General features: G+C 40.9%; 1 protein-coding gene across 1 annotated transcript in view; it reads right to left on the bottom strand.

Moving 5' to 3' along the window:
• Positions 1-6,013: 6,013 nt before the first annotated feature.
• Positions 6,014-21,791, bottom strand: part of hif1a.L (hypoxia inducible factor 1 subunit alpha L homeolog) — a 38,093-nt gene continuing 22,315 nt past the window's right edge. Inside the window, 10 exon segments of the mRNA NM_001086980.1 lie at positions 6,014-7,158; positions 14,221-14,347; positions 15,421-15,529; positions 15,743-16,122; positions 18,067-18,186; positions 18,572-18,840; positions 19,231-19,454; positions 20,012-20,159; positions 20,742-20,848; positions 20,957-21,159. Coding sequence (NP_001080449.1) covers positions 7,007-7,158; positions 14,221-14,347; positions 15,421-15,529; positions 15,743-16,122; positions 18,067-18,186; positions 18,572-18,840; positions 19,231-19,454; positions 20,012-20,159; positions 20,742-20,848; positions 20,957-21,159 — 1,839 coding nt within the window. The 3' untranslated portion in view covers positions 6,014-7,006.

Here is a 21,791-nt window from a genome sequence, read left to right on the forward strand (position 1 = left end):
AGTAGTCTCTGCTGCCAATTAATGTTTCTGCTACTTGTGCCAGGGAAGAGGAAAGAAAGACTCTATTGTCCTGGTGGTTACTAACAATACTTGTGCTGTCTCAATATTTAAACAAAAGTACAGTTGTTTTATCTCCAATTAGAGCTCGAATTGTGCAGGGGACCAGTAAATGACATGGGGCAAATGTAGGAGAATACAGGGAGTGTGAGAATCACTATTTCATTTTCCAGATCTTTCACAATCTATGGGCAAACTTAAAGGAATTGTTCAGTGTAAAAATAAAAATGGTGTAAATAGATAGGCTGTGCAAAATAAATAATGTTTCTAATATAGTTAGTTAAGTAAAAATGTAATGTATAAAGGCATACCTCCCAACTGTCCCTTTTTCAGAGGGACAGTCCCTCTTTTGACAGCTCAACCCGCAGTCCCTCATTTGTACTGGAAAGTCCCTCTTTTCTCTGCACTGAACAGCCAGAAAAAGAAACAAAGTTTCTCACTTAATTGGCTTTTAGCAGAGAGGCCAGAACAGCTAACAGGTGCAAATAAGATACTTTGTAACAATTTTGAGACACAAAAACACAGTTTAGATAAGGAGAAATATTTTCAAACTTTCATAACCTGCCAAATTTTGTAAAACAAACATGGTAATTAGGGGGTGTGGCCACAGAAAGGGTGTGGTCAAAAAATTGCTGCGCTACATGCGGAAAAACATTTTTTGTCCCTCTTTTTACTTCCAAAATGTTGGGAGGTATGATAAAGGATGGAGTGACTGGATGTCTAACATAATAGCCAGAACACTACTTCCTGCTTTTCAGCTCTCTTGGATTACACTGTCTTACATTATTACTGACTGGTTACCAGGCAGAAACCAATCAGAGACTTGAGGGGGGGGGGGGCACATGGGTCATATCTGTTGCTTTTGAATCTGAGCTGAATGCTGAGGATCAATTACAAACTCACTGAACAGAAATGTACCATGTGGCCCTCCTTCAGAACTCAGAGCTATAGAGCTGAAAAGCAGGAAGTAGTGTTCTGGCTATTATGTTAGGCATCCAGTCACTCCAGTCATTATACATTACATTTTTAATTAACTATCTATATTAGAAACATGTTTTATTTTGCACAGCCTATCTATTTACACAGTTTTTACTTTAACACTGAACTGTTCCTTTAAGCATGTATATAGGAGAAAGTATGACTATGAGCAAAAGTAAGTGTAAGGTGAACTTGGAGAGCGGTGCACATAGTTACCCTTGTTGCAATTCTTGGATACCTGTGCACATGTCCTGTTATTTACATTTTATGAAATAAAATGTAATTGTCCATGAACAGATTACTGCAATAGTTATTTCACAATTTTCACTCTCAATATTAACAAATTATGTCTGCATTTTCTAGGAGAAGAGCTTCTAGAGTGTCCTGCCTTAAGTGGGCAAAGCTATGTTCACTTGTTCCTGTGTGCCTTAAAGGAGAAACAAACCCGATTTTGAAAAAAAAACATTCCCCCCTACCTGGCGTGGACCAACCTCCCTCCTCCCCCACAGCCTAACTGCCCCCCCAGCAAATGCCCCTAATTTTTAACGTGCCTCTCCGTGAAGATCTGGCCTCGGGAGTACATGGGCACCATCTTATTTTTTTCGGTCTTAGGAATCTGAGCGGAGTTTCAGTGCATGCGCAGTTGGAGTAAATTTCACGAATCTGAAGAAGACCGAAAAAAGGAAAAGATGGCATCCGTGAACTCCCAAGGCCAGATCTGCACGAAGGGGTAAGTAAAAAAATTTGGGCCATTTGCCTGGGGGAGGAGGGAGGTTGGTCTACGCAGGGTAGGGTTTTTTTATAGTACAGGTTTGTTTTTCTCCTTTAATGGGATGGTTCAACTTTACATTAAACTTTTAGTATGTTGAAGATTGGCTAATTCTATCCAACTTTTCATTTGGTCTTATTTATTTTTGTCGTTTTTGAATTATTTGCCCCTTTTCTTCTGACTCTTTCCAGCTTTCAAATGGGGGGTAACTGACCCCATCTGAAAAACAAATGCTCTGTACAACTACAAATTTATTATTGGTACTTTTTATTACTTATCTTTCTATGCAAGCCCTCTACAATTCAAACCCATTCAAAGCAATGCATGGTTGCTAGGATAATTTGAACCCCAGCAGCCAGATTGCTGAAATGGCAAACTGGAGAGCTGCTGAATATAAATCTAAATAACCACAAATAATAAAAAATGAAAGCCAGTTGCAAATTGTCTTAGAATAGCACTCTCTACATCATACTAAAAGGTAGTTATAGGAGAACAACCTCCTTAATGCTAGTGCCACACTCTCTCCTCAGCCTACATACATAGGCACTACATCTGCAAAGAAATGGATACTTCAGTTTCTATGCTGAAATCTGCTCCATGTGTCTGCACACTGAAGCTAGCTGAGGAAAGTGGACAGGCTGTTTCTCTACCTGCACCATGTGACACAGGAGCAGCTGGCTATAGTTCCACCCACTCTTGGAGCAGGACACTGTAGAAGTGCCAGCGTGGCTTTAGCTTAAAGGTGAACGCTCGAAAATGAAAATTTAATATAAGCTTCATCATACTGAAATAAGAAACTTTGTTAAAGCAATTAAAAATTCTGCATCGTTTCTGAAATAATCAAGTTTATCTTCACTATCCCTCTCTCAGCATCTGTTTCTCTTCATTCTCTCTTCATGGAACAGTTGGGTGTCAATCATTGACAGTTAGATCCAATATATCTTATAGGGGGGGCTTTCTTTCCTAGCAGATGAATTAGAGCTCACTCAAATAACAGATTCCAGTACAAACAAAATCTAACAAATTAACTGCCTTTAGAGAGACAGGATTTCTGGTGATTTTAATAGAGTGAGCTCTAATACATCTTCTAGGCAAAAGGAGCCCATCTATAAGATATAGTGGATCATTCAGCTGACACCCAACTCTTGAATGAAGAGAAACAGATTCTGAGAGAGGAATAGTGAAGATAAACTTGATTATTTCAGAAATTATACATTATTTTTGATTGGTTGTATTTAGAAAACCTCTTATTTCAGTATGGTGGCGCTTATATTAAATTTTCATTTTCACGATAGTTCCCCTTTAAGCAGAAGCTAAAGAATGGGTAAGTTTCATGCAAGTATCAGAATGATGATGAAAATTTGTCAGTGCAGATGACCAAAGAAATGGAACCTCGCATCCTTTTGTGTACACTACTACTAATAGTTCAACCTACATTGCTTTTCTGTTGTCTGCATGACACTACTCCATTTCCACCTAATGTGCTATAAAAACATTACAGAAGCAAACAGCTTAGTCGTGTAAAACTGTAGTTAGGAACACCCCCTTCACATGAAACGTGTTGGAAGTAGTAAATTAACATTTTATAAATCCCTTAGAATAAAGTGTTTCCTGCAGCGCTTTTTTCCATTTCTCTCTGTATGATGTTTTATCTTTAAGGCTCCTTTTGTGTGGAAACAAGTGGCATGTAGATTTAGGAAAATAACTGTGAAGGTTACTTGCAGAATGTAGAACTGTGACGGTAACATGCAGAAGTTAGAACTATGGAATATTTAGAAAAGGCTTTGAAATGTGGAGAGGTTCAGATTAACTTGTCTGCTTTTACAATAAAAAGAATAAGGTCTTGAGCAAAGAAGACAAAACATTTGCAGGACAGTGATTTTTGACCATTGAAGTGCTTACTCTCCTGCTCTGTCATATGTTTTATGAATGATCCTTCATTCCCATCTTCAAAGCTTGAGGAGAGTGTCACAAAATGCTCTAAAAAGTTCATTTTGAAACTCTGTACCCTTGGAGCTGACAAAAGTAGAGCAAAGCCAGCAACTCTTTTAGAAATTACCTAGTTACAAGGTGTGGGCACTTCAGACAAGCCTTACCTGTAAAACCTTCTATGCATGCACAGCAATGTTATCTCTGAGCTGCCGGTCATCTGAGTTTTTACCATTTTTTTAAAATATATATGATGGGTAGATGCTTAAATGAGTTACGGAGTAATATAAATGGAAATATGAATTCTCTTTGTCTTTCAGTGTAATTACTAACTATATGTTAATCACTTCAACTGTATTTTAGGTCAGCGTCATATAATTCAGTATGTTAAGCAAATTGACAAAGCCCCCAAATACATAATCAGAATAACTTGATTTTTTTTTATGAACAGTGTAAAAGATTGTAGTCACATCAGGAGCACTCCAGATAAAATAATAAATTATAATGGAAGTGCAACAGTGTAGTTGCCAAGGCACATCAAGGTAAACCCCATATGGTATCCTTAAATCGTTTTTTACCTCAGAGTTAACTTTTAGTATGATGTAGAGAGAGATATTTAGAGACAATTTGGTTTTCATTTCTTATTATTTGTAGTTTCAGAGTTATTTAGTGTTTTATTCAGGAGCTCTCCAGTTTGTAGTTTCAAACTGGGAGAGAAATCCTAGGAGACTGCCTGAATAGACAATGAGGTATAAAAAGTAGAAATAATAATAAATCTGTAGCCTTGAAGAGTATTTGTTTTTTCTTATGGGGTCAGTGACCACCATTTGAATAAAAAAGAAGGCAAATAATTCAAAAACTATAAAACAAATAATGTAGACCAATTGAAAAGTTGCTTATAACTGGCCATTCTATAACATACTAAAAGTTAACTTAAAGTTGAGCCACCCCTTTAACCATTTAACTGTGGTCATACTTCGAAGGCCGGTACCACCCTGATTTGTTGCATTCATTGGAATAGAGTCTCCTGACCAAAACACTGGTCTCACAGGCTGATCCATCCTCCAAACCCGCTGTAGAGTTTATAAGGTAAGATCACAAAGATCAAAACCTATAGTCTTTAATTACCCCTCGGTGCAGATTCTGTCTATAGCAGCCATCTTCTTATCTTCGGGAAGCAAATGCCATACAGTTGGAGTAATTTTCCGTTTTGCAACAACTGCGAGTGTGCCCGAAAGTCATGGAAATTGCCGAATTGTCGCTCTCATTCTAAAGATTACAGAAGAGCCGGAAGATGGCTGCCGTGAACTCTGCTGGACAGAATCTGCACCTAGGGGTAAGTAAAGACTTGGGCATTTGCCCAGGTAGCAGCTAGGCTTGAGGGGAGGAGGGAGAGGGGTCTATGTAGGGTAGGGGGGTAAGGTTTTTTTTTTTAAGTTTTTTTTTTACTTTAGGGTTGAATTGTCCTTTAAAGGGTTGGTTTACCTTTGTGTTACCTTTTACTATGTTATAGAATGACTATTCTTAGCAACTTTACAATTGGCCTAATTTTTTTATTTTTTAATAGTTTTTGAATTATTTGCCTTCTCCTTCTGACTCTTCCCAGCTTTTAAATGGTGGTGTCACGGACCCCATGTAAAAAGGCTACACATTTATTGTTGAAGCTACTTTTTATTACTAATCATCTATTCAGGCCTCTCCTATTTCAATCTCTTATTCAAATCAATACATTGTTGCTAGAGTCATTTGGACCCAGCAACCAGATTGCTGCTGAATAAAAAGTTAAATAACTCAAGACACAAATGTAAAATGAAAACCAATTACAAATTGTCTCCATATATCACCCTCTACATCATAGTAAAAGTTAATTTAAAACAACCTCTTAATAGTTCCAGTACCGACACAAAATAAAATTAATGGTCTCTTACAATTAAATATCTGTTATAGACAATAGAAAAGGTTTGATATCATCTATAAATCATTTTCGAATTATACGGCACAATGAATTATTAGGTTTGAGGAAAAATACACTCAATGAACATTTTTTTCTTTTAAACATAATTTGACAAAATTGCTACCATGTGTGGCCTGGTCCACGTATAATGTTTATTGATGTAATAAAACAATACAGTTAGTGTTAGATCCAACCACAAACAGCAAAAAGGATAAATGGAAAACGATTTGCACAAATCTGTAACGTACAATCACACTGAAAAGTTGTTCGATGTTACAGCTATTTTACGGACATTTTTTTTTTTTAAAAAAAAGTTCTAAAACTCATAAGAATTAAATTTTTTTATTTAATGAAAAAATAAGGATGTTAATAGCGGGAAAAGTGCATGAAATCAAATACCAAGCAACTCTGTGCACTATGCAGTTCTGCTACAATGCAGCATCTTTGAATCTGATGGCTATTCTATCCCAAAACTGTAGGCAGAACATTTCTATTATAAACGCTTATGCGATTGGCATCAAAGCCTTGAACTACAAGCAGGGATTCTAGGCTGTTATACAGTCTACATACAATTTTAAAGATGTACGTTTGAAAGAAACCGTCTAAATGATTTTAATCACACTAGTTCATGTCCATTTTTGTAATTAAGTTTTAAACTGACACTTTAGCCAACAATGTGCAACAAACAAGTATAACTTACAACTAACAATGATAAATCTCAGGCCTGACAGGATTTGAAACAAATAAAAAGAATCCAAAACATTTTATAAACTAGTTTTAAAAATGCATAATATATATTGCATGAGGAACTGCTGGTATTTCATTTGTTGTTTCCTTAAGAAAATATAAATTGTGCAATTGTGACTACAATGCTGCCGCTGGTTAAGCATGGTTTGCTGTGCATAAAAATAACAGAAAAAAAAATATATACTTAACATCCAATAAAATGACAATGAAATGGTACACATGGTTGGACTGAACGTAATTATTTGTATTTTTTGGGTGCTGAAAGAGCTGACAGTTATTCTCTGTGACTATTTCCAAAGCAAAAAGGGAAAAAAATACAACAGAAGGTGCTCATCTGAACCTGTGTTTGTATATAGTTTGAAGTATATGCATGTGGATAGATGTTCTTGCACGTTTTTCCCCCCTTAAACGTCGAAATAAGACAGGCGAGGAAGGAGAAAGAGATCGAAATGGAGCAAACTGAAGTAGTGCGGTACTGTAGACAGGTTTCTAATATTAGATCTACAAAATATAAATACACTGATTTGGGTGATGAAGGTTCACCAGTGTCCAAAAGATGAGCAAATATGGAATCAGTTAGCTTGATCGAGAGCTCTTAGTAACTCTTCGCCTTGGAGCAAGTTTCTGGTTCCGTGAACAGGGGCATTCACTTCGCAGTCATAGCCAGTCAGCTGAGGAAGAACAGTTCCATCAAAAGACTGCCCAAGCAACTGACTTGCCATATCTGAAAAACAGCATAGAAAAAAGAATGTTTTAGGGGTGTATCTGTAAGACATTTTAAAACAATGCACTTTTTTTTTCCATATACACTTCAGATGCTCATACAAGCACTGGTCCTGTTTTTGACTTAGCTAACAAGAGATGTTCATTCATGGCTAAATTTGTTCAAATAATAATAGATTTCATAATTAATCTTCCATACTAAAAACCAGAAGACAGACCCCATGCACTGCAGTACAATGCACTGCAATGTAGCATACAAAATTATTGTTTGGTTGCAATATCAATACTGAGGTCTGGTCAACATGAAGAAATTTGTTTTTGCCAATACAAAATAACATGACTGGCTTTGCTGGCCACATGTGAACCAATGAGGCAGACATAGTTGCTCAGAACAAATTAAAGGGATTCTGTCATGATTTTTATGATGTTTTTATTTCTAAATTACACTGTTTACACTGCAAATAATTCACTCTACCATGTAAAATTCCATTCCTGAACCAGCAAGTGTATTTTCTCTGTCGTCTCAGGGGGACACAGGGACTCTAGGGGTTTAAGCTCCACCCTCCAGGAGGCAGGACACTTAGAATAAAAAAACTTAAGGGGCGTGCCAAGGAATAGGCTTAACCCCACACACTGTAAGCATACCTCAGTTTTTAAGTGTCCTGCTTTCAAGGAGGATGGACTTCGCATGCTCTTCAGCAGCACTCATCATTGTGGGGTATCTCCAAGTACAGGAATGCCTGTTTACTCCTGGAATTCCCCCATCGCGGGATTCTTCACCGGGGTCTCTACCCTAGCCATTTCAGGCTATATCCGACCCACACAGTCACTACCTGCCACCCACTAGGGACAGCAGCACTGTACGGTGAAGCACCGGGTGAGTACCATGGCACTGTTCATGTATTCCTCCCCGGGTTGCTCTCCCCCCCCCCTCCCCCCAGTTAGGGAGAGTAGGCCCACTTATCCTTGGGGGATTTGGCACTCCAAGGCGCTTCCGTTCTCCCTCTACCGCTCAGAGTCGGCTTTCGCACGCAGCTCCTTCTGCGCTTCAGTCCTGGAACGCATCGCGTCTATGCGTTCCAGGCGCCATTTTGTGTTAGCGCGAACAGAAGGAGCTGCTACGCGCGGTTACACAGCGCGCCTTCTCTGCTTATCCAGAGTGGGACGGAGAGGGACTCACAGCAGCGCTCCAAAACGCGGTGCTGCCTACTACTCCTAGGGCACGCTCTCCCTTTCAGGAAGCAGTTTTTATAACTTTTCACTGCAAAATTAACCCTGCGCTCTCCAGCCATTCCTCAGCAGGTACCATTGACACTGCATTATGGCAGAAGGTAAGTCAGGGGGACTTTTCCCAAGGGCCGGGGGGAGAGCACCAACAGCACAGGTTACCTATTTTGCCTGCAAAAATTGCCACACAAAAATACCTGGGGGTCAGGCTGAATCCCTCTGCAGATCTTGCTCCAAAGGTCAGGGCTCTGCACCTGCCCAGGAACCTGCCACACCCGTGATTCCTCAATGTGGCGAATCTTCACAAGATAATTCTGCACAAGATGGGATTGCAGGTACATCATCTGACCCCCCAGCCCCCTCATGGGCTATCCAGCTTTCGCAGTCTCTAGCATCATTGCAGAGTGTACCTTCAATTGCTGATAATCTAGGCAGGGCCATAGCCAAACTAGCCCACAAGCCTAGCGGGAAGCGTAAAAGACCTTCCAGTCCCACAGCGGACGACGACTCCCATTTATTTTCTGAGGGCTCTTCATCTGGAGGAGCTGCCTCCCATTCAGAGGGTGAACTCCCACTTTCTGATATTTCCTCTGACGAGGAGGGGGACCACGAGGAGGAGACCAAGGGCAGAGAGGTTCCTCACGATGTGGATCATATTATTAAGGGAGTGATGGAAGTACTAAAAATTTCACAGTCAGCAGAACAGCACACTTCTTCTGCAAATCTGTTTAAGAGGAAACATAAATCCTCAGCTTGTTTCCCATCTCATGAACAACTTACCAGCATTATCCATGATGAATGGAATTCCCCTGAACGCAAATTCCAAGCTACTCGGAAATTTTCCAAGTCCTATCCATTTAATAAAGAATCAGTGGAAAAATGGTCTATGCCACCAGCAGTGGACGCTCCAGTTTCTAGACTCTCTAAGTCCACTGCCTTACCTGTTACAGACGCGGCAGCCTTCAAGGACCCATCTGACAAACGGCTCGAGGGATTCCTGAGGGCAGTGTACTCATCTGCGGGTTCTACCCTTCGCCCTGCCCTGGCGTCCGCCTGGGTAGCCCGAGCCATACAAGCCTGGTCCGAATCTCTAATTTCAGACATTCAAGAGAGTGTCCCCAGAACGGACCTTATGTCATCTGCACAATCCATCGCGGAGGCAGCAGCATACTTGTGTGATGCAACTCTTGATACAATTCAGATTACTGCACGCACCTCAGCACTTTCTGTGGCTGCCCGCAGGACGCTCTGGCTTAAGAATTGGACAGCTGATATCAGTTCCAAGAAATCCCTAACCTCGCTCCCCTTCAAGGGCCAAAGACTTTTTGGGGAAGAACTTGAAAAGATAATCTCACAGGCCACGGGGGGGAAAAGCACCTTCCTCCCGCAAAACAAGTACAGAAACGCATCATCTTCTAGACGGGGAAAGTTTTTTCGTGGCCCCAGTGGAAGATTCTCCAGACGAAACAGCCCCCCTCAACGTTCCCAGTTTCGCTCCAAACACAGCGACAAGGGCCGTACACCATGGAAAACTAACAAGTTCCACAACAAACCTTCGGCCGACAAGTCCACTTCCGGCTGACGGGGCACCCCCTCCGGGGTCTCAGCAATCAATAGGGGGCAGATTGCTTCGATTCCGGGAGGTATGGAACCACTATTCGTCAGACGCCTGGGTCACCGAAATAGTTACCGAGGGTTATCATCTGGACTTTTCTTCTCCCCCCCCCAGAAAATTCCTCATGTCCAGGGTTCCATCCAAGCCCGACAAAGCTCAAGCCTTCCTGGACTGCATTTCCAACATGGAACGGGATGGAGTGATCATTCCTGTTCCCCCGTCAGAGACATTCTCAGGTTTTTACTCCAACCTGTTCCTAGTACCCAAGAAAGACGGATCATTTCGACCAGTGCTGGACCTGAAATTTCTCAACAAACACATACGTTCAGTACGGTTCAAGATGGAGACCCTACGATCAGTTATCAGAGGTATGGAACCGGGTCAACTGCTGATGTCCCTGGACATAAAAGATGCCTATCTCCATGTACCGATATGGCCTCCTCACCACCGCTTCCTCCGGTTTGCCTTCACGAACCGTCACTACCAGTTTGTGGCGCTTCCATTCGGATTGACCTCTGCTCCCAGAGTTTTCACCAAACTCATGGCGGTGACAGCAGCAACCCTCTGACTTCAGGGAGTTTCGGTGACTCCATACCTCGACGACTTGCTCCTGAAGGCCAGAACGGCAGATCAGTGCAGAGCACATCTTCAGACGGCAATATCCCTGATCCAGAGCTTCGGCTGGACCATCAACTGGAACAAATCCAGTTTGACACCCAGTCACCAGATGATGTTCCTGGGCCTTCAATTCAACACCCTAACCCAGCGGGTATCTCTACCCCAAGACAAGCAGAGGAAGATAAGGGATCAGATCACTCTTCTTCGTTCCAGTCAGCCACCCACAGTCCACCTGGCAATGAGGGTACTGGGACTGATGGTCTCGTCCATCGAAGCTGTACCATTTGCTCAGTTACACCTTCGGCCTCTACAAGCCAACATCCTATCGGGATGGAAGGGGGGTCCTCTAACCCAGAGAATTCACCTACAGCAAAAGACTCGAGACTCTCTCCTTTGGTGGCTAACCCAACACAATCTCTCCACGGGTCAGTCCTGGGCAGTCCCGGATTGGACCGTCATCACAACGGACGCGAGCCTTCTGGGCTGGGGAGCAACGTGGGGCAAACTCTCCGTTCAAGGTCTTTGGGCTCCCAGCGAAGCCAAGCTTCCAATAAACATCCTAGAGCTTCGGGCGGTAAGACTAGCCCTCAGTCACTGGTCCTCACGACTTCAGAACAACTCGGTCCGAGTGCAAAGCGACAACTCCACCACAGTCGCATACATAAACAGACAAGGAGGAACCCGCAGCAAAGCGTGTCTAGCGGAGGTGGAACTAATCCTGACGTGGGCGGAACTCAGCTCCGTCAGACTTTCCGCCATACACATTCCGGGAGTGGACAACACTCAAGCGGATTACCTCAGTCGAAACCAGCTGGATCCGGGAGAATGGGAACTACATCCCGACGTCTTTGCGGACGTCGCGAAACTATGGGGTCGTCCCCAAATCGACCTCATGGCATCCAGAAACAATCGCAAAGTACCCAACTTCTTCGCTCGCTCTCGGGATCCGATGGCGATGGGAGTGGACGCCATGACACAAGAATGGCGGTTCGACCTGGCTTATGTTTTCCCTCCACTTCCCATGCTCCCTCGGGTACTGAAGAAGATCCGACAGTCACCCTCGACTGTAATCGTGATAGCCCCATATTGGCCCAGGAGAACTTGGTTTTCGGACCTTCAGGAAATGTCCATAGCACAGCCACTTCGACTTCCGGCCCGGGAGGACCTCCTCCACCAAGGTCCCATTGTCCACCACAACCCAGGGCTGTTCGCTTTGACGGGCTGGCTGTTGAGGCAACCATTTGGAGAAGAAAAGGCTTAACAGAGGAGGTCATTGCCACAATGCTGAAGTCACGCAAAGCCACATCCTCCAAAGCTTATCATCGGGTGTGGCGCACTTACTGGACGTGGTGCCATGAGGCACACTACCCTTTCCTTGAATTAGACATTCCCAGAGTTCTCTCCTTCCTGCAAAGGGGTCTTCAGCTAGGCCTCAAGTTAAGCTCGCAGAAGGTTCAAGTCTCCGCTCTTTCGGTTTTGCTCCAGACTCGACTTGCTATGGATGACTCGGTCCGCACATTTCTGCAGGGAGTGGCCCATATTGCTCCGCCATTCCGGCCACCAGTTCCAGGATGGGACCTCAACCTGGTGTTGGAGGCTCTGCTCGATCCTCCTTTCGAGCCCTTAGCAGTCATTCCAGAGACACTTCTCACCTGGAAGGTAGCGTTCCTAGTAGCCATTTCCTCTACCAGAAGAGTCTCCGAACTCGGTGCCCTTTCGTGTGATCCTTCCTTACTAGTCTTCCACAAAGACAAAGCAGTGCTACGCACGGTGCCTTCCTTCCTACCCAAAGTCGTCTCCTCTTTTCACATCAATCAAGAGATTGTCGTCCCGTCCTTCTGTCCGGCTCCAAAGAATGATAAAGAACGGCGTCTTCACAGTCTGGATGTGGTCAGAGCACTTCGCTGGTATCTTGAACGCTCTAAACCCTTTCGACGTTCTCAAGCCTTGTTTTTGCTTCCATCCGGCCCCCGTCGGGGCATGGCAGCTTCGAAGACGACGATTGCGAGATGGCTTCGGGAACTCATCCGTCAAGCTTATCTAGCCAAGGGAAGATCTCCGCCAACATCAGTTCGTGCTCACTCCACAAGATCCATGGGAGCTTCCTGGGCTTGGCGTAACTCGGCTTCTTTGGACCAGATCTGCAGAGCAGCCACTTGGTCCTCGGTTCACACATTCACCACATTCTATAGCCTTGACACGTTTTCTTCTGCGGAAGCCGCCTTTGGCCGCAAGATACTGCACTCGGTGGTGCAGTAACGTGTCTTCTCCACTGTTATTCCTGATTTCGCTCCCTCCCTGCTGTTCTGGGGCTGCTTTGTTAAGTCCCCTAGAGTCCCTGTGTCCCCCTGAGACGACAGAGAAAACAGGATTTTTTGTTACTCACCGTTAAATCTGTTTCTCTGTAGTCGATAGGGGGACACAGGGCTTCCCGACCCTAGCGAAATGTTGACCGTTTGGTCTTATGGAAAAGTTTCCTTGGTTTTACCTGTTGCCAGTTGAGTTCTTTTAGATTTTTTTCTGCAGTCTCTTTGGTACCAACTGAGGTATGCTTACAGTGTGTGGGGTTAAGCCTATTCCTTGGCACGCCCCTTAAGTTTTTTTATTCTAAGTGTCCTGCCTCCTGGAGGGTGGAGCTTAAACCCCTAGAGTCCCTGTGTCCCCCTATCGACTACAGAGAAACAGATTTAACGGTGAGTAACAAAAAATCCTGTTTTTTTAGTTGTAATATTGGTGTGTAGGCAGCCATCTCGGGTCATTTTGCCTGGTCATGTGCTTTCAGATAGAGCCAGCACTTTAGGATGGAACTGCTTTCTGGCAGGCTGTTTCTCCTACTCAATGTAACTGAATGTGTTGCAGTGGAACCTGGATTTTACTATTGAGTGCTGTTCTTAGATCTACCAGGCAGCTGTTATCTTGTGTTAGGAAGCTGTTATCTGGTTACCTTCCCATTGTTCTGTTGTTAGGCTGCTGGGGGGGGGGGGGGTGATATCACTCCAACCGGCAGTACAGCAGAAAAGAGTGATTGAAGTTTATCAGAGCACAAGTCACACGACTGGGGGCAGCTGGGAAACTGACAATATGTCTAGCCTCATGTCAGATTTCAAAATTAAACATAAAAAAACAGTTTTGAGAAATGGATTTCAGTGCAGAATTGATACTGGAGCAGCAATATTAACTGACGTGTTTTGAAAGAAAAAATGTATCCAGTCTGTCATGGTATGGAAACATATCTGCACTACTTTATTGTACAGACAGTTTATGCTGTATTTACAGTATTCCCATAGTTGCAATTTTCTTTTTACCCCAATTTTCTATTTAATCCAAAACACAATTATTTTTTTTTTTAAAAGGGACACCCCAATGCAAGGAGTTTTGTGAAAAACATTTCCAAAATCCTTAGCTTAAACCTTTAGGAACTGTGACACCCCTTCATTCGGTCAAATAGATTAACTGTGCTATGAAAAAATTAAATACTGTATTTTAACCCATCACTAATTAATACTGTGATCTAGTAATGTCCATGAGAATTGACAGTAAATCTACAGGTTATTTCATTGTAATCTACTGCCCAAAGGACACAAGAGAACAATATATATTTACCTGTTGACAGTAAGAGGATTGTTCTTTGCTCTGCACTACTTAGCCTTTCCGAGTCTGATCCTTTCACACGTTTCCATTGGAGAGAAGAGTTTGGCCCAGGATCAACATTTGTTTGGAAGAGGGTACCCTGGTTTTAAAATAGGTTAGATTATAAAGTGTTAAAGGCAAATCTAAATTAGTGATCAACACAGCAGCCAGGTTAGACTTTTATGCAACCAAGCCCACGTTACATAAATATCTACACAGAATGCCATTAAGTACATTTATTTAGACAGCTGCCTGTTATTGACTTACTTTACTCTGTTCGTAATACATAATCCAAGCCTATTCTAAATAGATATAGGAGTGAATCTGGTTGCAAGTAAGTTTGCCAATACACTTGAAGATCCCCCAGTTTAGAAGAGTCTCCATTATACTTATAACAGTGCTGACAGAGTGGGAGGCTCCAGCTACCAACAGAGCCCAGCTGTGCTTTCACAAATTTATCTCCCTGATAACTGCTCTTAGGAGCAGCTACCAAGTAGCAATCAAACACAGCATATAGGTAGTTCTTTTAATTGGTGCATAATAGGGCAGTTATCACAGGTGTCAGGACTACTTTAAAATACATCGCAGAAACAATTATTCCAATTTTGTAGCCTTATTACAAGATCAGAAAATAGATATTGCCTATTAACGAAAAGACCTTCCTTTGTCAAAACAGATATGTTACAGAGCAGAAGGTCTAGTTACTGCAAAATAGGATGAGAACAGTTGCAGCACCACTTCCCTAACCAGGGTTTTTTAAAAGTCCCAAATTATGATTTGTGCCGTAAAGACACAACACCAAGTTAAAAAAATGTTTTACTTTTTACACATCATTTCCAGAATTGACAGACTGAGACTAATGTATATTGTAAAGTGTATATATATATATATATATATATATATATATATATATATATATATATATATATATATATATATATATATATATATATATATATATATATATATATATATATTATTTATTTATTTAATTTATTTATTTATATATATATATATATAATATATATAATTTATATATATATATATATATATATATATATATATATATATATATAATATATATATATAATATATATATAAATATATATCTCTATCTCTCTCTGAGACTTGTTCCATTTTTTATTGATTATACATTTATATTGTCAAACTTACAATTCCAATAGCCTGGAAAAGTGGGCCATCACTTTCCATTTTACGTTTTCGCTGTACATTGTGTAAAGCAATCATCTTTGGATTCAGTTCTTCATCCAATATTGTACACCTGAAAATGAACAGAATTGTATAAAAAAATTACTGTTAAATAGGTTTGACTCACTGGTGCAAGTACAACCAACTTATGAGCACAAGATATAGTATCTGATTATAGGAACAGGCGGGGGCACTAGAGAAAACCACTTGTGTTTTCAGCTACCCATCTTGAAATCATCTATGCAGTTTTTATTAATTATGCCATGTGAAAAATTGCTTAATTTACCTTTTATTTAACGGAACAGGTAAATTTGGAGTTCCTGGACGTGATTTCTCAGTTTTATCAACCACTGCTTTGGCTGGCCTTACTGGTGAACTTGTGCGGCTTCTGTTTCCATTATATGGTGATACTGGAGCACTGGTGGACTCTTTCATCATGTGGACAGGTGACTGAATAATGGTTTTAAGATCACTCATGGCATCCTCTGGCTTGAAATCACTGGTGGATGGCGAAAGAGACTGATGAAATAGAGTGGTCATGCTTCCTAAGGTTTGCGGAATTGATGAATCGCATTCCAAAGATGAAAGTTGGTCAAAGGTTCGTAACTGAAAATCGTCATCCATAGGAATATACGGTGCCAACATCTCCAAGTCTAAATCAGTTTCCTGTAAGAGTTACATACAAAAGAGCATAATTATGATAAAGAAGGTACAGTAACGTGTGCAAATGTAGGAGTATATAAAGAATAATAGCAGTTATGTTACAGAACAGTAAAGTAATCCAAAAACACGATTTATTAGCTGTGCTCCACAGGCATCTCCCACAACTTAGCTCATATAAAAATTCTGAATGTGCTGTCAAAAATCAATAAAAATGAAAATGAGGCTTGGCTATTCTAGAAGAGAAGCAAACAAAAAAACAACCAAACAAGAGGTAGTACAGTTTAGAAGGGTCACATTACAGAGCCAAAGCCCAATGCTTTTTCAGCACATAACGATGGTGTAAGAGATAAGCTTTCCTACTTATTAAGAACAAGCCAGCAGAAATAAATCTATTAAAAAAATAAAAAAAACACAATGGTATGTGGGTATTGAGAAAAAATAAAATCCTGACTTGGATGGATTCTGTTCTCAAGCAAGCTTGGTCATTATCACCTTGACCTCGGAGAAGACCGTTTCATTGGTTATTTGAAGAGATATCTCTATGCTCTCACACTAGTAATGCCATTTAATGCCTATAAGTCCTTGTGTCATATGTTCCCAAGTTTATAAAAACTCTGATTTCTCTGTTTGGGGTTCTGACTCTTAGTGAGCTCAGAATCCATGCAGCTAGTGTCTAACTTTATCCTTTTTTTTTTTTTATCTCACGTGGTCTCCGTTATTTGAACTTCCACGACAATATCATCAGATAACAATTTCACAATTACCTTTTGCTATACTCCTGTAAACAGGTGCACTATATTGTCAATAGTAACTAGATACCTGCATACCCAGCATCTTATTCTCCTAACAAGGCCATGAATATGAATTTAGTCCCCCCTTACTACTAGGCTCTGGCGCATTGTTGGTGCTACTCACTTTCATTTAGCTACAAGAGTATACGTGAGATAGGGCACCGATGTTGGGGAATCAGGTCTGACTCAGAGCCGGTGTCCTCATTTATCCCACTCATATTCAGTTGGGTTTAGGTCAGGGCACTACACAAGTTCTTACCAATACATTTAGGCAATCTTATCCTGGACAAAACCTCTTTTTGTGCATTGCATCTTGATTGTGCAGGAACATGTACGAAACAAGTGTTGCAACAAAGTAGCAAGCACGAAATTGGCAATGCCATTGTATGCTTAAGCCTTAAAATGTAAAGCAGCACCACTTACTTTTCCTAGACATCCCTAGTAGAGACTTAGTTTGTGCTTTTGCTGTAGAATAAAGAATAGTTTTGCTGCTTATGTGTAAATCTAAGTCTGAAGAGGGACACCTAGGTAAGCCAAGTAAGATGGAGGAGACATGCTTTTTCCCTGGGCATTGTTTAATAACCCATACTGTATATACAATGCACATGCACGAATACATGACAGTACAGAAAAACACTACGTGCTCTTTCATACACCAGATATGCACACATTAAGCATTTTATTGTGCCAAATGTACACTCACCAGCAAGCACACTGTAGAAGAGCAGGAGCCCTGAGTAAGCTGTGCAGCGCCGTCTGATGTCTGAAATCTTCAAGCTGCACAGTACAGAGTCCTTTCTTCTACCAGCCCTCATAAGTGTATTCTGAGCGGCTCTTCAATCCACCCTGACCCTCAACCTAATACATAGTTGTAAGAAGCCTCACAAAAAAAAAACAATATTCTTCTGCATATCCATGTCACCTTGTCTAAAAACTTTAGCCATTTTCTTAAGGAACATGAGCCCTCCCTATGCCCTTGCATGCAGTTTTCTGAGTCTCCCCACTTAGAATGGCTTCCAGATTTTTTTTTTTTACACTTTTGCACTTGTGATAACATACATTTATATTTAAGTACATTTACTGTACTTATTAATGCATTTGTTTTACTATTGACTAATGCAACATAGAGTAGTAAAAGTATTTATAAATCACAAACCTGGGTAGTAAAAGGTGCTTTTGCTTCTGTGTCTATTGCAAACAGTTTTTCCACCAAATCCAGCTTGAACTCACTTGCCATTTCGCTGTCGACATCAAAGCAATATTCTGGTGTATTAGGCTAGAGGAGGAGAAAGTAAGTAAAGTACAAAAAGTAATTTTCCTGTAAATCCACTTACAACTAAATAGTATAATAAATAAACAGTAAACTGGTGCATTTATAATGATCTGATATGTAAGTATGATAAAGAGAAATTAAATGCACTTCTGTTAAACATGATCTGCAAAAACACAGTTTAAGTTCACAGTTTTACATGGAAGCAGAGCAAGTCTAACATATCCCTTTCTGCACTTTGTAACAGCACAATTCAAGGGAGCGAGTTTAGAAGATCACAAGCCATGTAAGCACACAGAAGACCATGTGTTTGCATCTGTTCCCCCTTTATTTGACCCATATAATTTCCCACTGTATTCCTTATGAATGTTCAATGAAGTTCTATACTGACCTCAGTTGAGCTCTGACTGGAACTGATATCTGAAGGGCTGTCTGGCTTGGATAGCTGTGGAATGGTGAATGCTAGCTCAAGTTGTTCTGGATTTGATTCCATCTTTATCACAACTTCCCGGTTAAGTGCAGGGTCGACATTGCTACGCAAAGGCTTTGGCATTTCTGGGGCTGGGAGAGGAGTGATTGGTGTACTTTCCAGTTTATTACTGGTAGAGTGAAGCATTACATCATTGTAAAGTGGAACATCTTCGTATGGTTTGTCAGAATCTGAAAAAAACAAGTAAAGCTATTTAAAAGCAATGTCAGGTCAATATTAAAAAAAATATATACTTTTAAGGGTATCAATCTAAATAATAAATACTATAAACAGCAATGTATATGGGTATTGTAGTTCTAGCAAGGAGAATAGTAGCCAGGAAATAAAGAGGCAATAAATAGTGGCAAAATAGTGTACACATGGGGTGGAGCTATAGAGGCAAAGTGGAAGGCAGTGGTGGAGCAATTGGCTGAATGAGGACATTAAAAGCAGTTGAGTAATTATAAAGGAGCAAATATTTATAAAGGTGTAGGCTGGGATGAGAAACTAGTACTTGCAGGTAATAAGTGAAGCAAGCATTGGATTATTAAAAGTACCATATTGCCTCAAAACACACTTACCACCTGAACTGAAATCCAATGGAATAATTTCATCCCCAGCATCGGGTGCAAGAACTGTAAGAGATTCTGGCTCCTGCTTCAGTTTATCAAACAAGCACTCAGAATTGTTCTCTTCATTCAGCTCTGTGAAGATTTCTGGCATCTTTATCTCTTGTGATTCCACTGGAATCAAAACACTTGCTGTCTGACCCAGGGACAAGATCAAATCTTTCTCCACCACCTCACTGGAAATAAAAGAAGAAAAAAATTGTACTGCTAATATTAAAACTAGTTGGATGTCATGGACACAAAGTTGTAAATAGCATATTCAACATTTATTTATATAGCGTCAACAAGTTACGCATTGCTTTACATTAGCTAACAAACAGGGAACAAACAGTAAATAACAAACATGGATTTACAGAGTACGATAGGATCAGAGGGCCCTACTCACCAGAGTTTACAAATTAAATGGTTAGGGTACAATTGAGTCACAAATATAGAATGTCTAGAATTGGGTGGTCAAGGATCCGTTAGTGACTTTCTCCACTATTGTTCAGCTGATCTACTACATCTTTTGAGGTACATCGATAACTAGTGTGCCAGGGTTGGGTTTCTGTATGTGTGGGTGGAGAGAGATGGCTGTGATAGCACAGGTGAAAGTGTAATCTGAAAGGAAATTAGGTGATGATCGGATAGCGGGAAGGGAATTAGTAAGCTTGGAAGGGTGCTATACAAGCATACAGCTTTAATGATACCAAAAATGTAATGGTTGAAAAAAAATCTATTTAATGATGCTTACCTGAGTACATAGTTTACACAGACAATGCACTGTGGTTGAGAGTTCTTAGAATTGTATATAACAGTGGCTTGTGTTTCAACCCAGACATAACCACCTTTTTTTGCAAGCATTCTGTACTGCCCAGTAGTCACCTGTCCCTTTGTGAACACTGTAAGGAAAGAAAAAAAATAAACAATCAGATTGAAAGGGAACCACAACAGTCTGCCTATGCTGCAGGGACAGCTCAACCCCTCCCCCTTTAGTCTTAAAGTGATACTGACACTAAAAATGTTCTTTTCAAAATATTACTCTGCATTAAAAGTTACATATAGGTCACATTGTTGGTTTTTTGCCAACAGTTCTGCTTTTGTAAGTAATTATAACTAAGTTCCTAAACCTGACTGTTTTGACAACCTGACTGTTATAACAAATCAGAAGCCCTCCCTTCCTCCAGCTGCATCCTTTTATGTTTTTTAGATAAGAAGTAGCTTATTATACAGAAGGCTTCTCAGAATTTGTCTTGATTGTGTTCATACAAACAAGTAGCTCAATGTTACTATTTTTAATTTCATATTTGCCTTGTTTATCGCAAGAAACATCAAAAACCATAGATGTTTTAGAATTTAAACAAAAGTTTGTTCCAAACAAACTCATATACCCCCTTTTTTGACTCTTGTTGAAAAAAGGGGTATACTGCACTTTAAGTAATGAATTAGTCAACATGTCATCTATATAAAAGATCAGCACTTACTATTATGATGAGCTTTGGTCAAATGATCAGAGTCCAAGGCATGATAATATTCATAGACTGAACGCCCCAAAAGTTCATCTGGTTCATATCCTACTAATTCAGTTACCCTAAAATAGAAAAAAATAAAAAAGCATCATATACGTTGTTCATATAACACATTAGAGACGAGTGTGTTATTAAATACATAACCAACCAAAACACCTTTCCCAACATACCTTTCATCACAGTAGGAAAACTTCATGTCAAGGCTGTGGCGACTAAGGAAGGTCTTGCTGTCCAAGGGGAACTCAATATTCGATGGATGAGGAATAGGTTCACAGATTACAACCATGCATGTCATGGGAGGTTTCTTGTAGCCACAATGGTTCTGGTTGTTTGCATTATCATATACACGCATGTGTCCTGTACAGTGAAGGACCTGATTACAAAGAAATTTTTTTATTTACCGGTTATTCATTTCTTCTCAATTTCAACTAAAGCAAAAGTTATGTTATTGTAAGAATCATTACATTGCAAGGTAACCGTTTACTTCTGAGATGCTGCTTCCCAGGCCCAAAAGCCCTATGCCAATGTAGATACAGCTTCCCTGGAAGCCCCCCACTTAGATTTTGGTTTCCTCCTCCTCCTCTGTACAAAACACACACATTGCATTGCCTCCAGTAGCCCTAAAGCGATACCGACGCGTTCCTATAAAAAATCATAGGAATGTGTCAGTATCAAGTATGTGTTGCACCCGCAATAGTTCCCCTCAAAGCTGCCACCCAGCCCCACGAACCTGCATGAACCCAACCCTCCGACACTGCTAAAAGATCTTCGGTGCTGTTTCAGTGACGCTGGGCTCGGGCAGCATGATCCTTCCATAGGCGAACTACGAATGAAAACGGGAATTCAGCCTATGAAAGGATCGCTCCTCCCCCAGCAAAGCGTCACTGAAGCAATATGGAAGATCTGTTAGTGTCTGTGTCAGCGGGTGGCTTTGAGGGGAACTATTGTGGGTGCAACACATACTTGATACTGACACGTTCCTTTGATTTTTATAGGAACGTGTCA

Source organism: Xenopus laevis, chromosome 8L (genome assembly GCF_017654675.1).
Source record: "Xenopus laevis strain J_2021 chromosome 8L, Xenopus_laevis_v10.1, whole genome shotgun sequence".
In the NCBI taxonomy this organism is placed as follows: Eukaryota; Metazoa; Chordata; class Amphibia; order Anura; family Pipidae; genus Xenopus; species Xenopus laevis.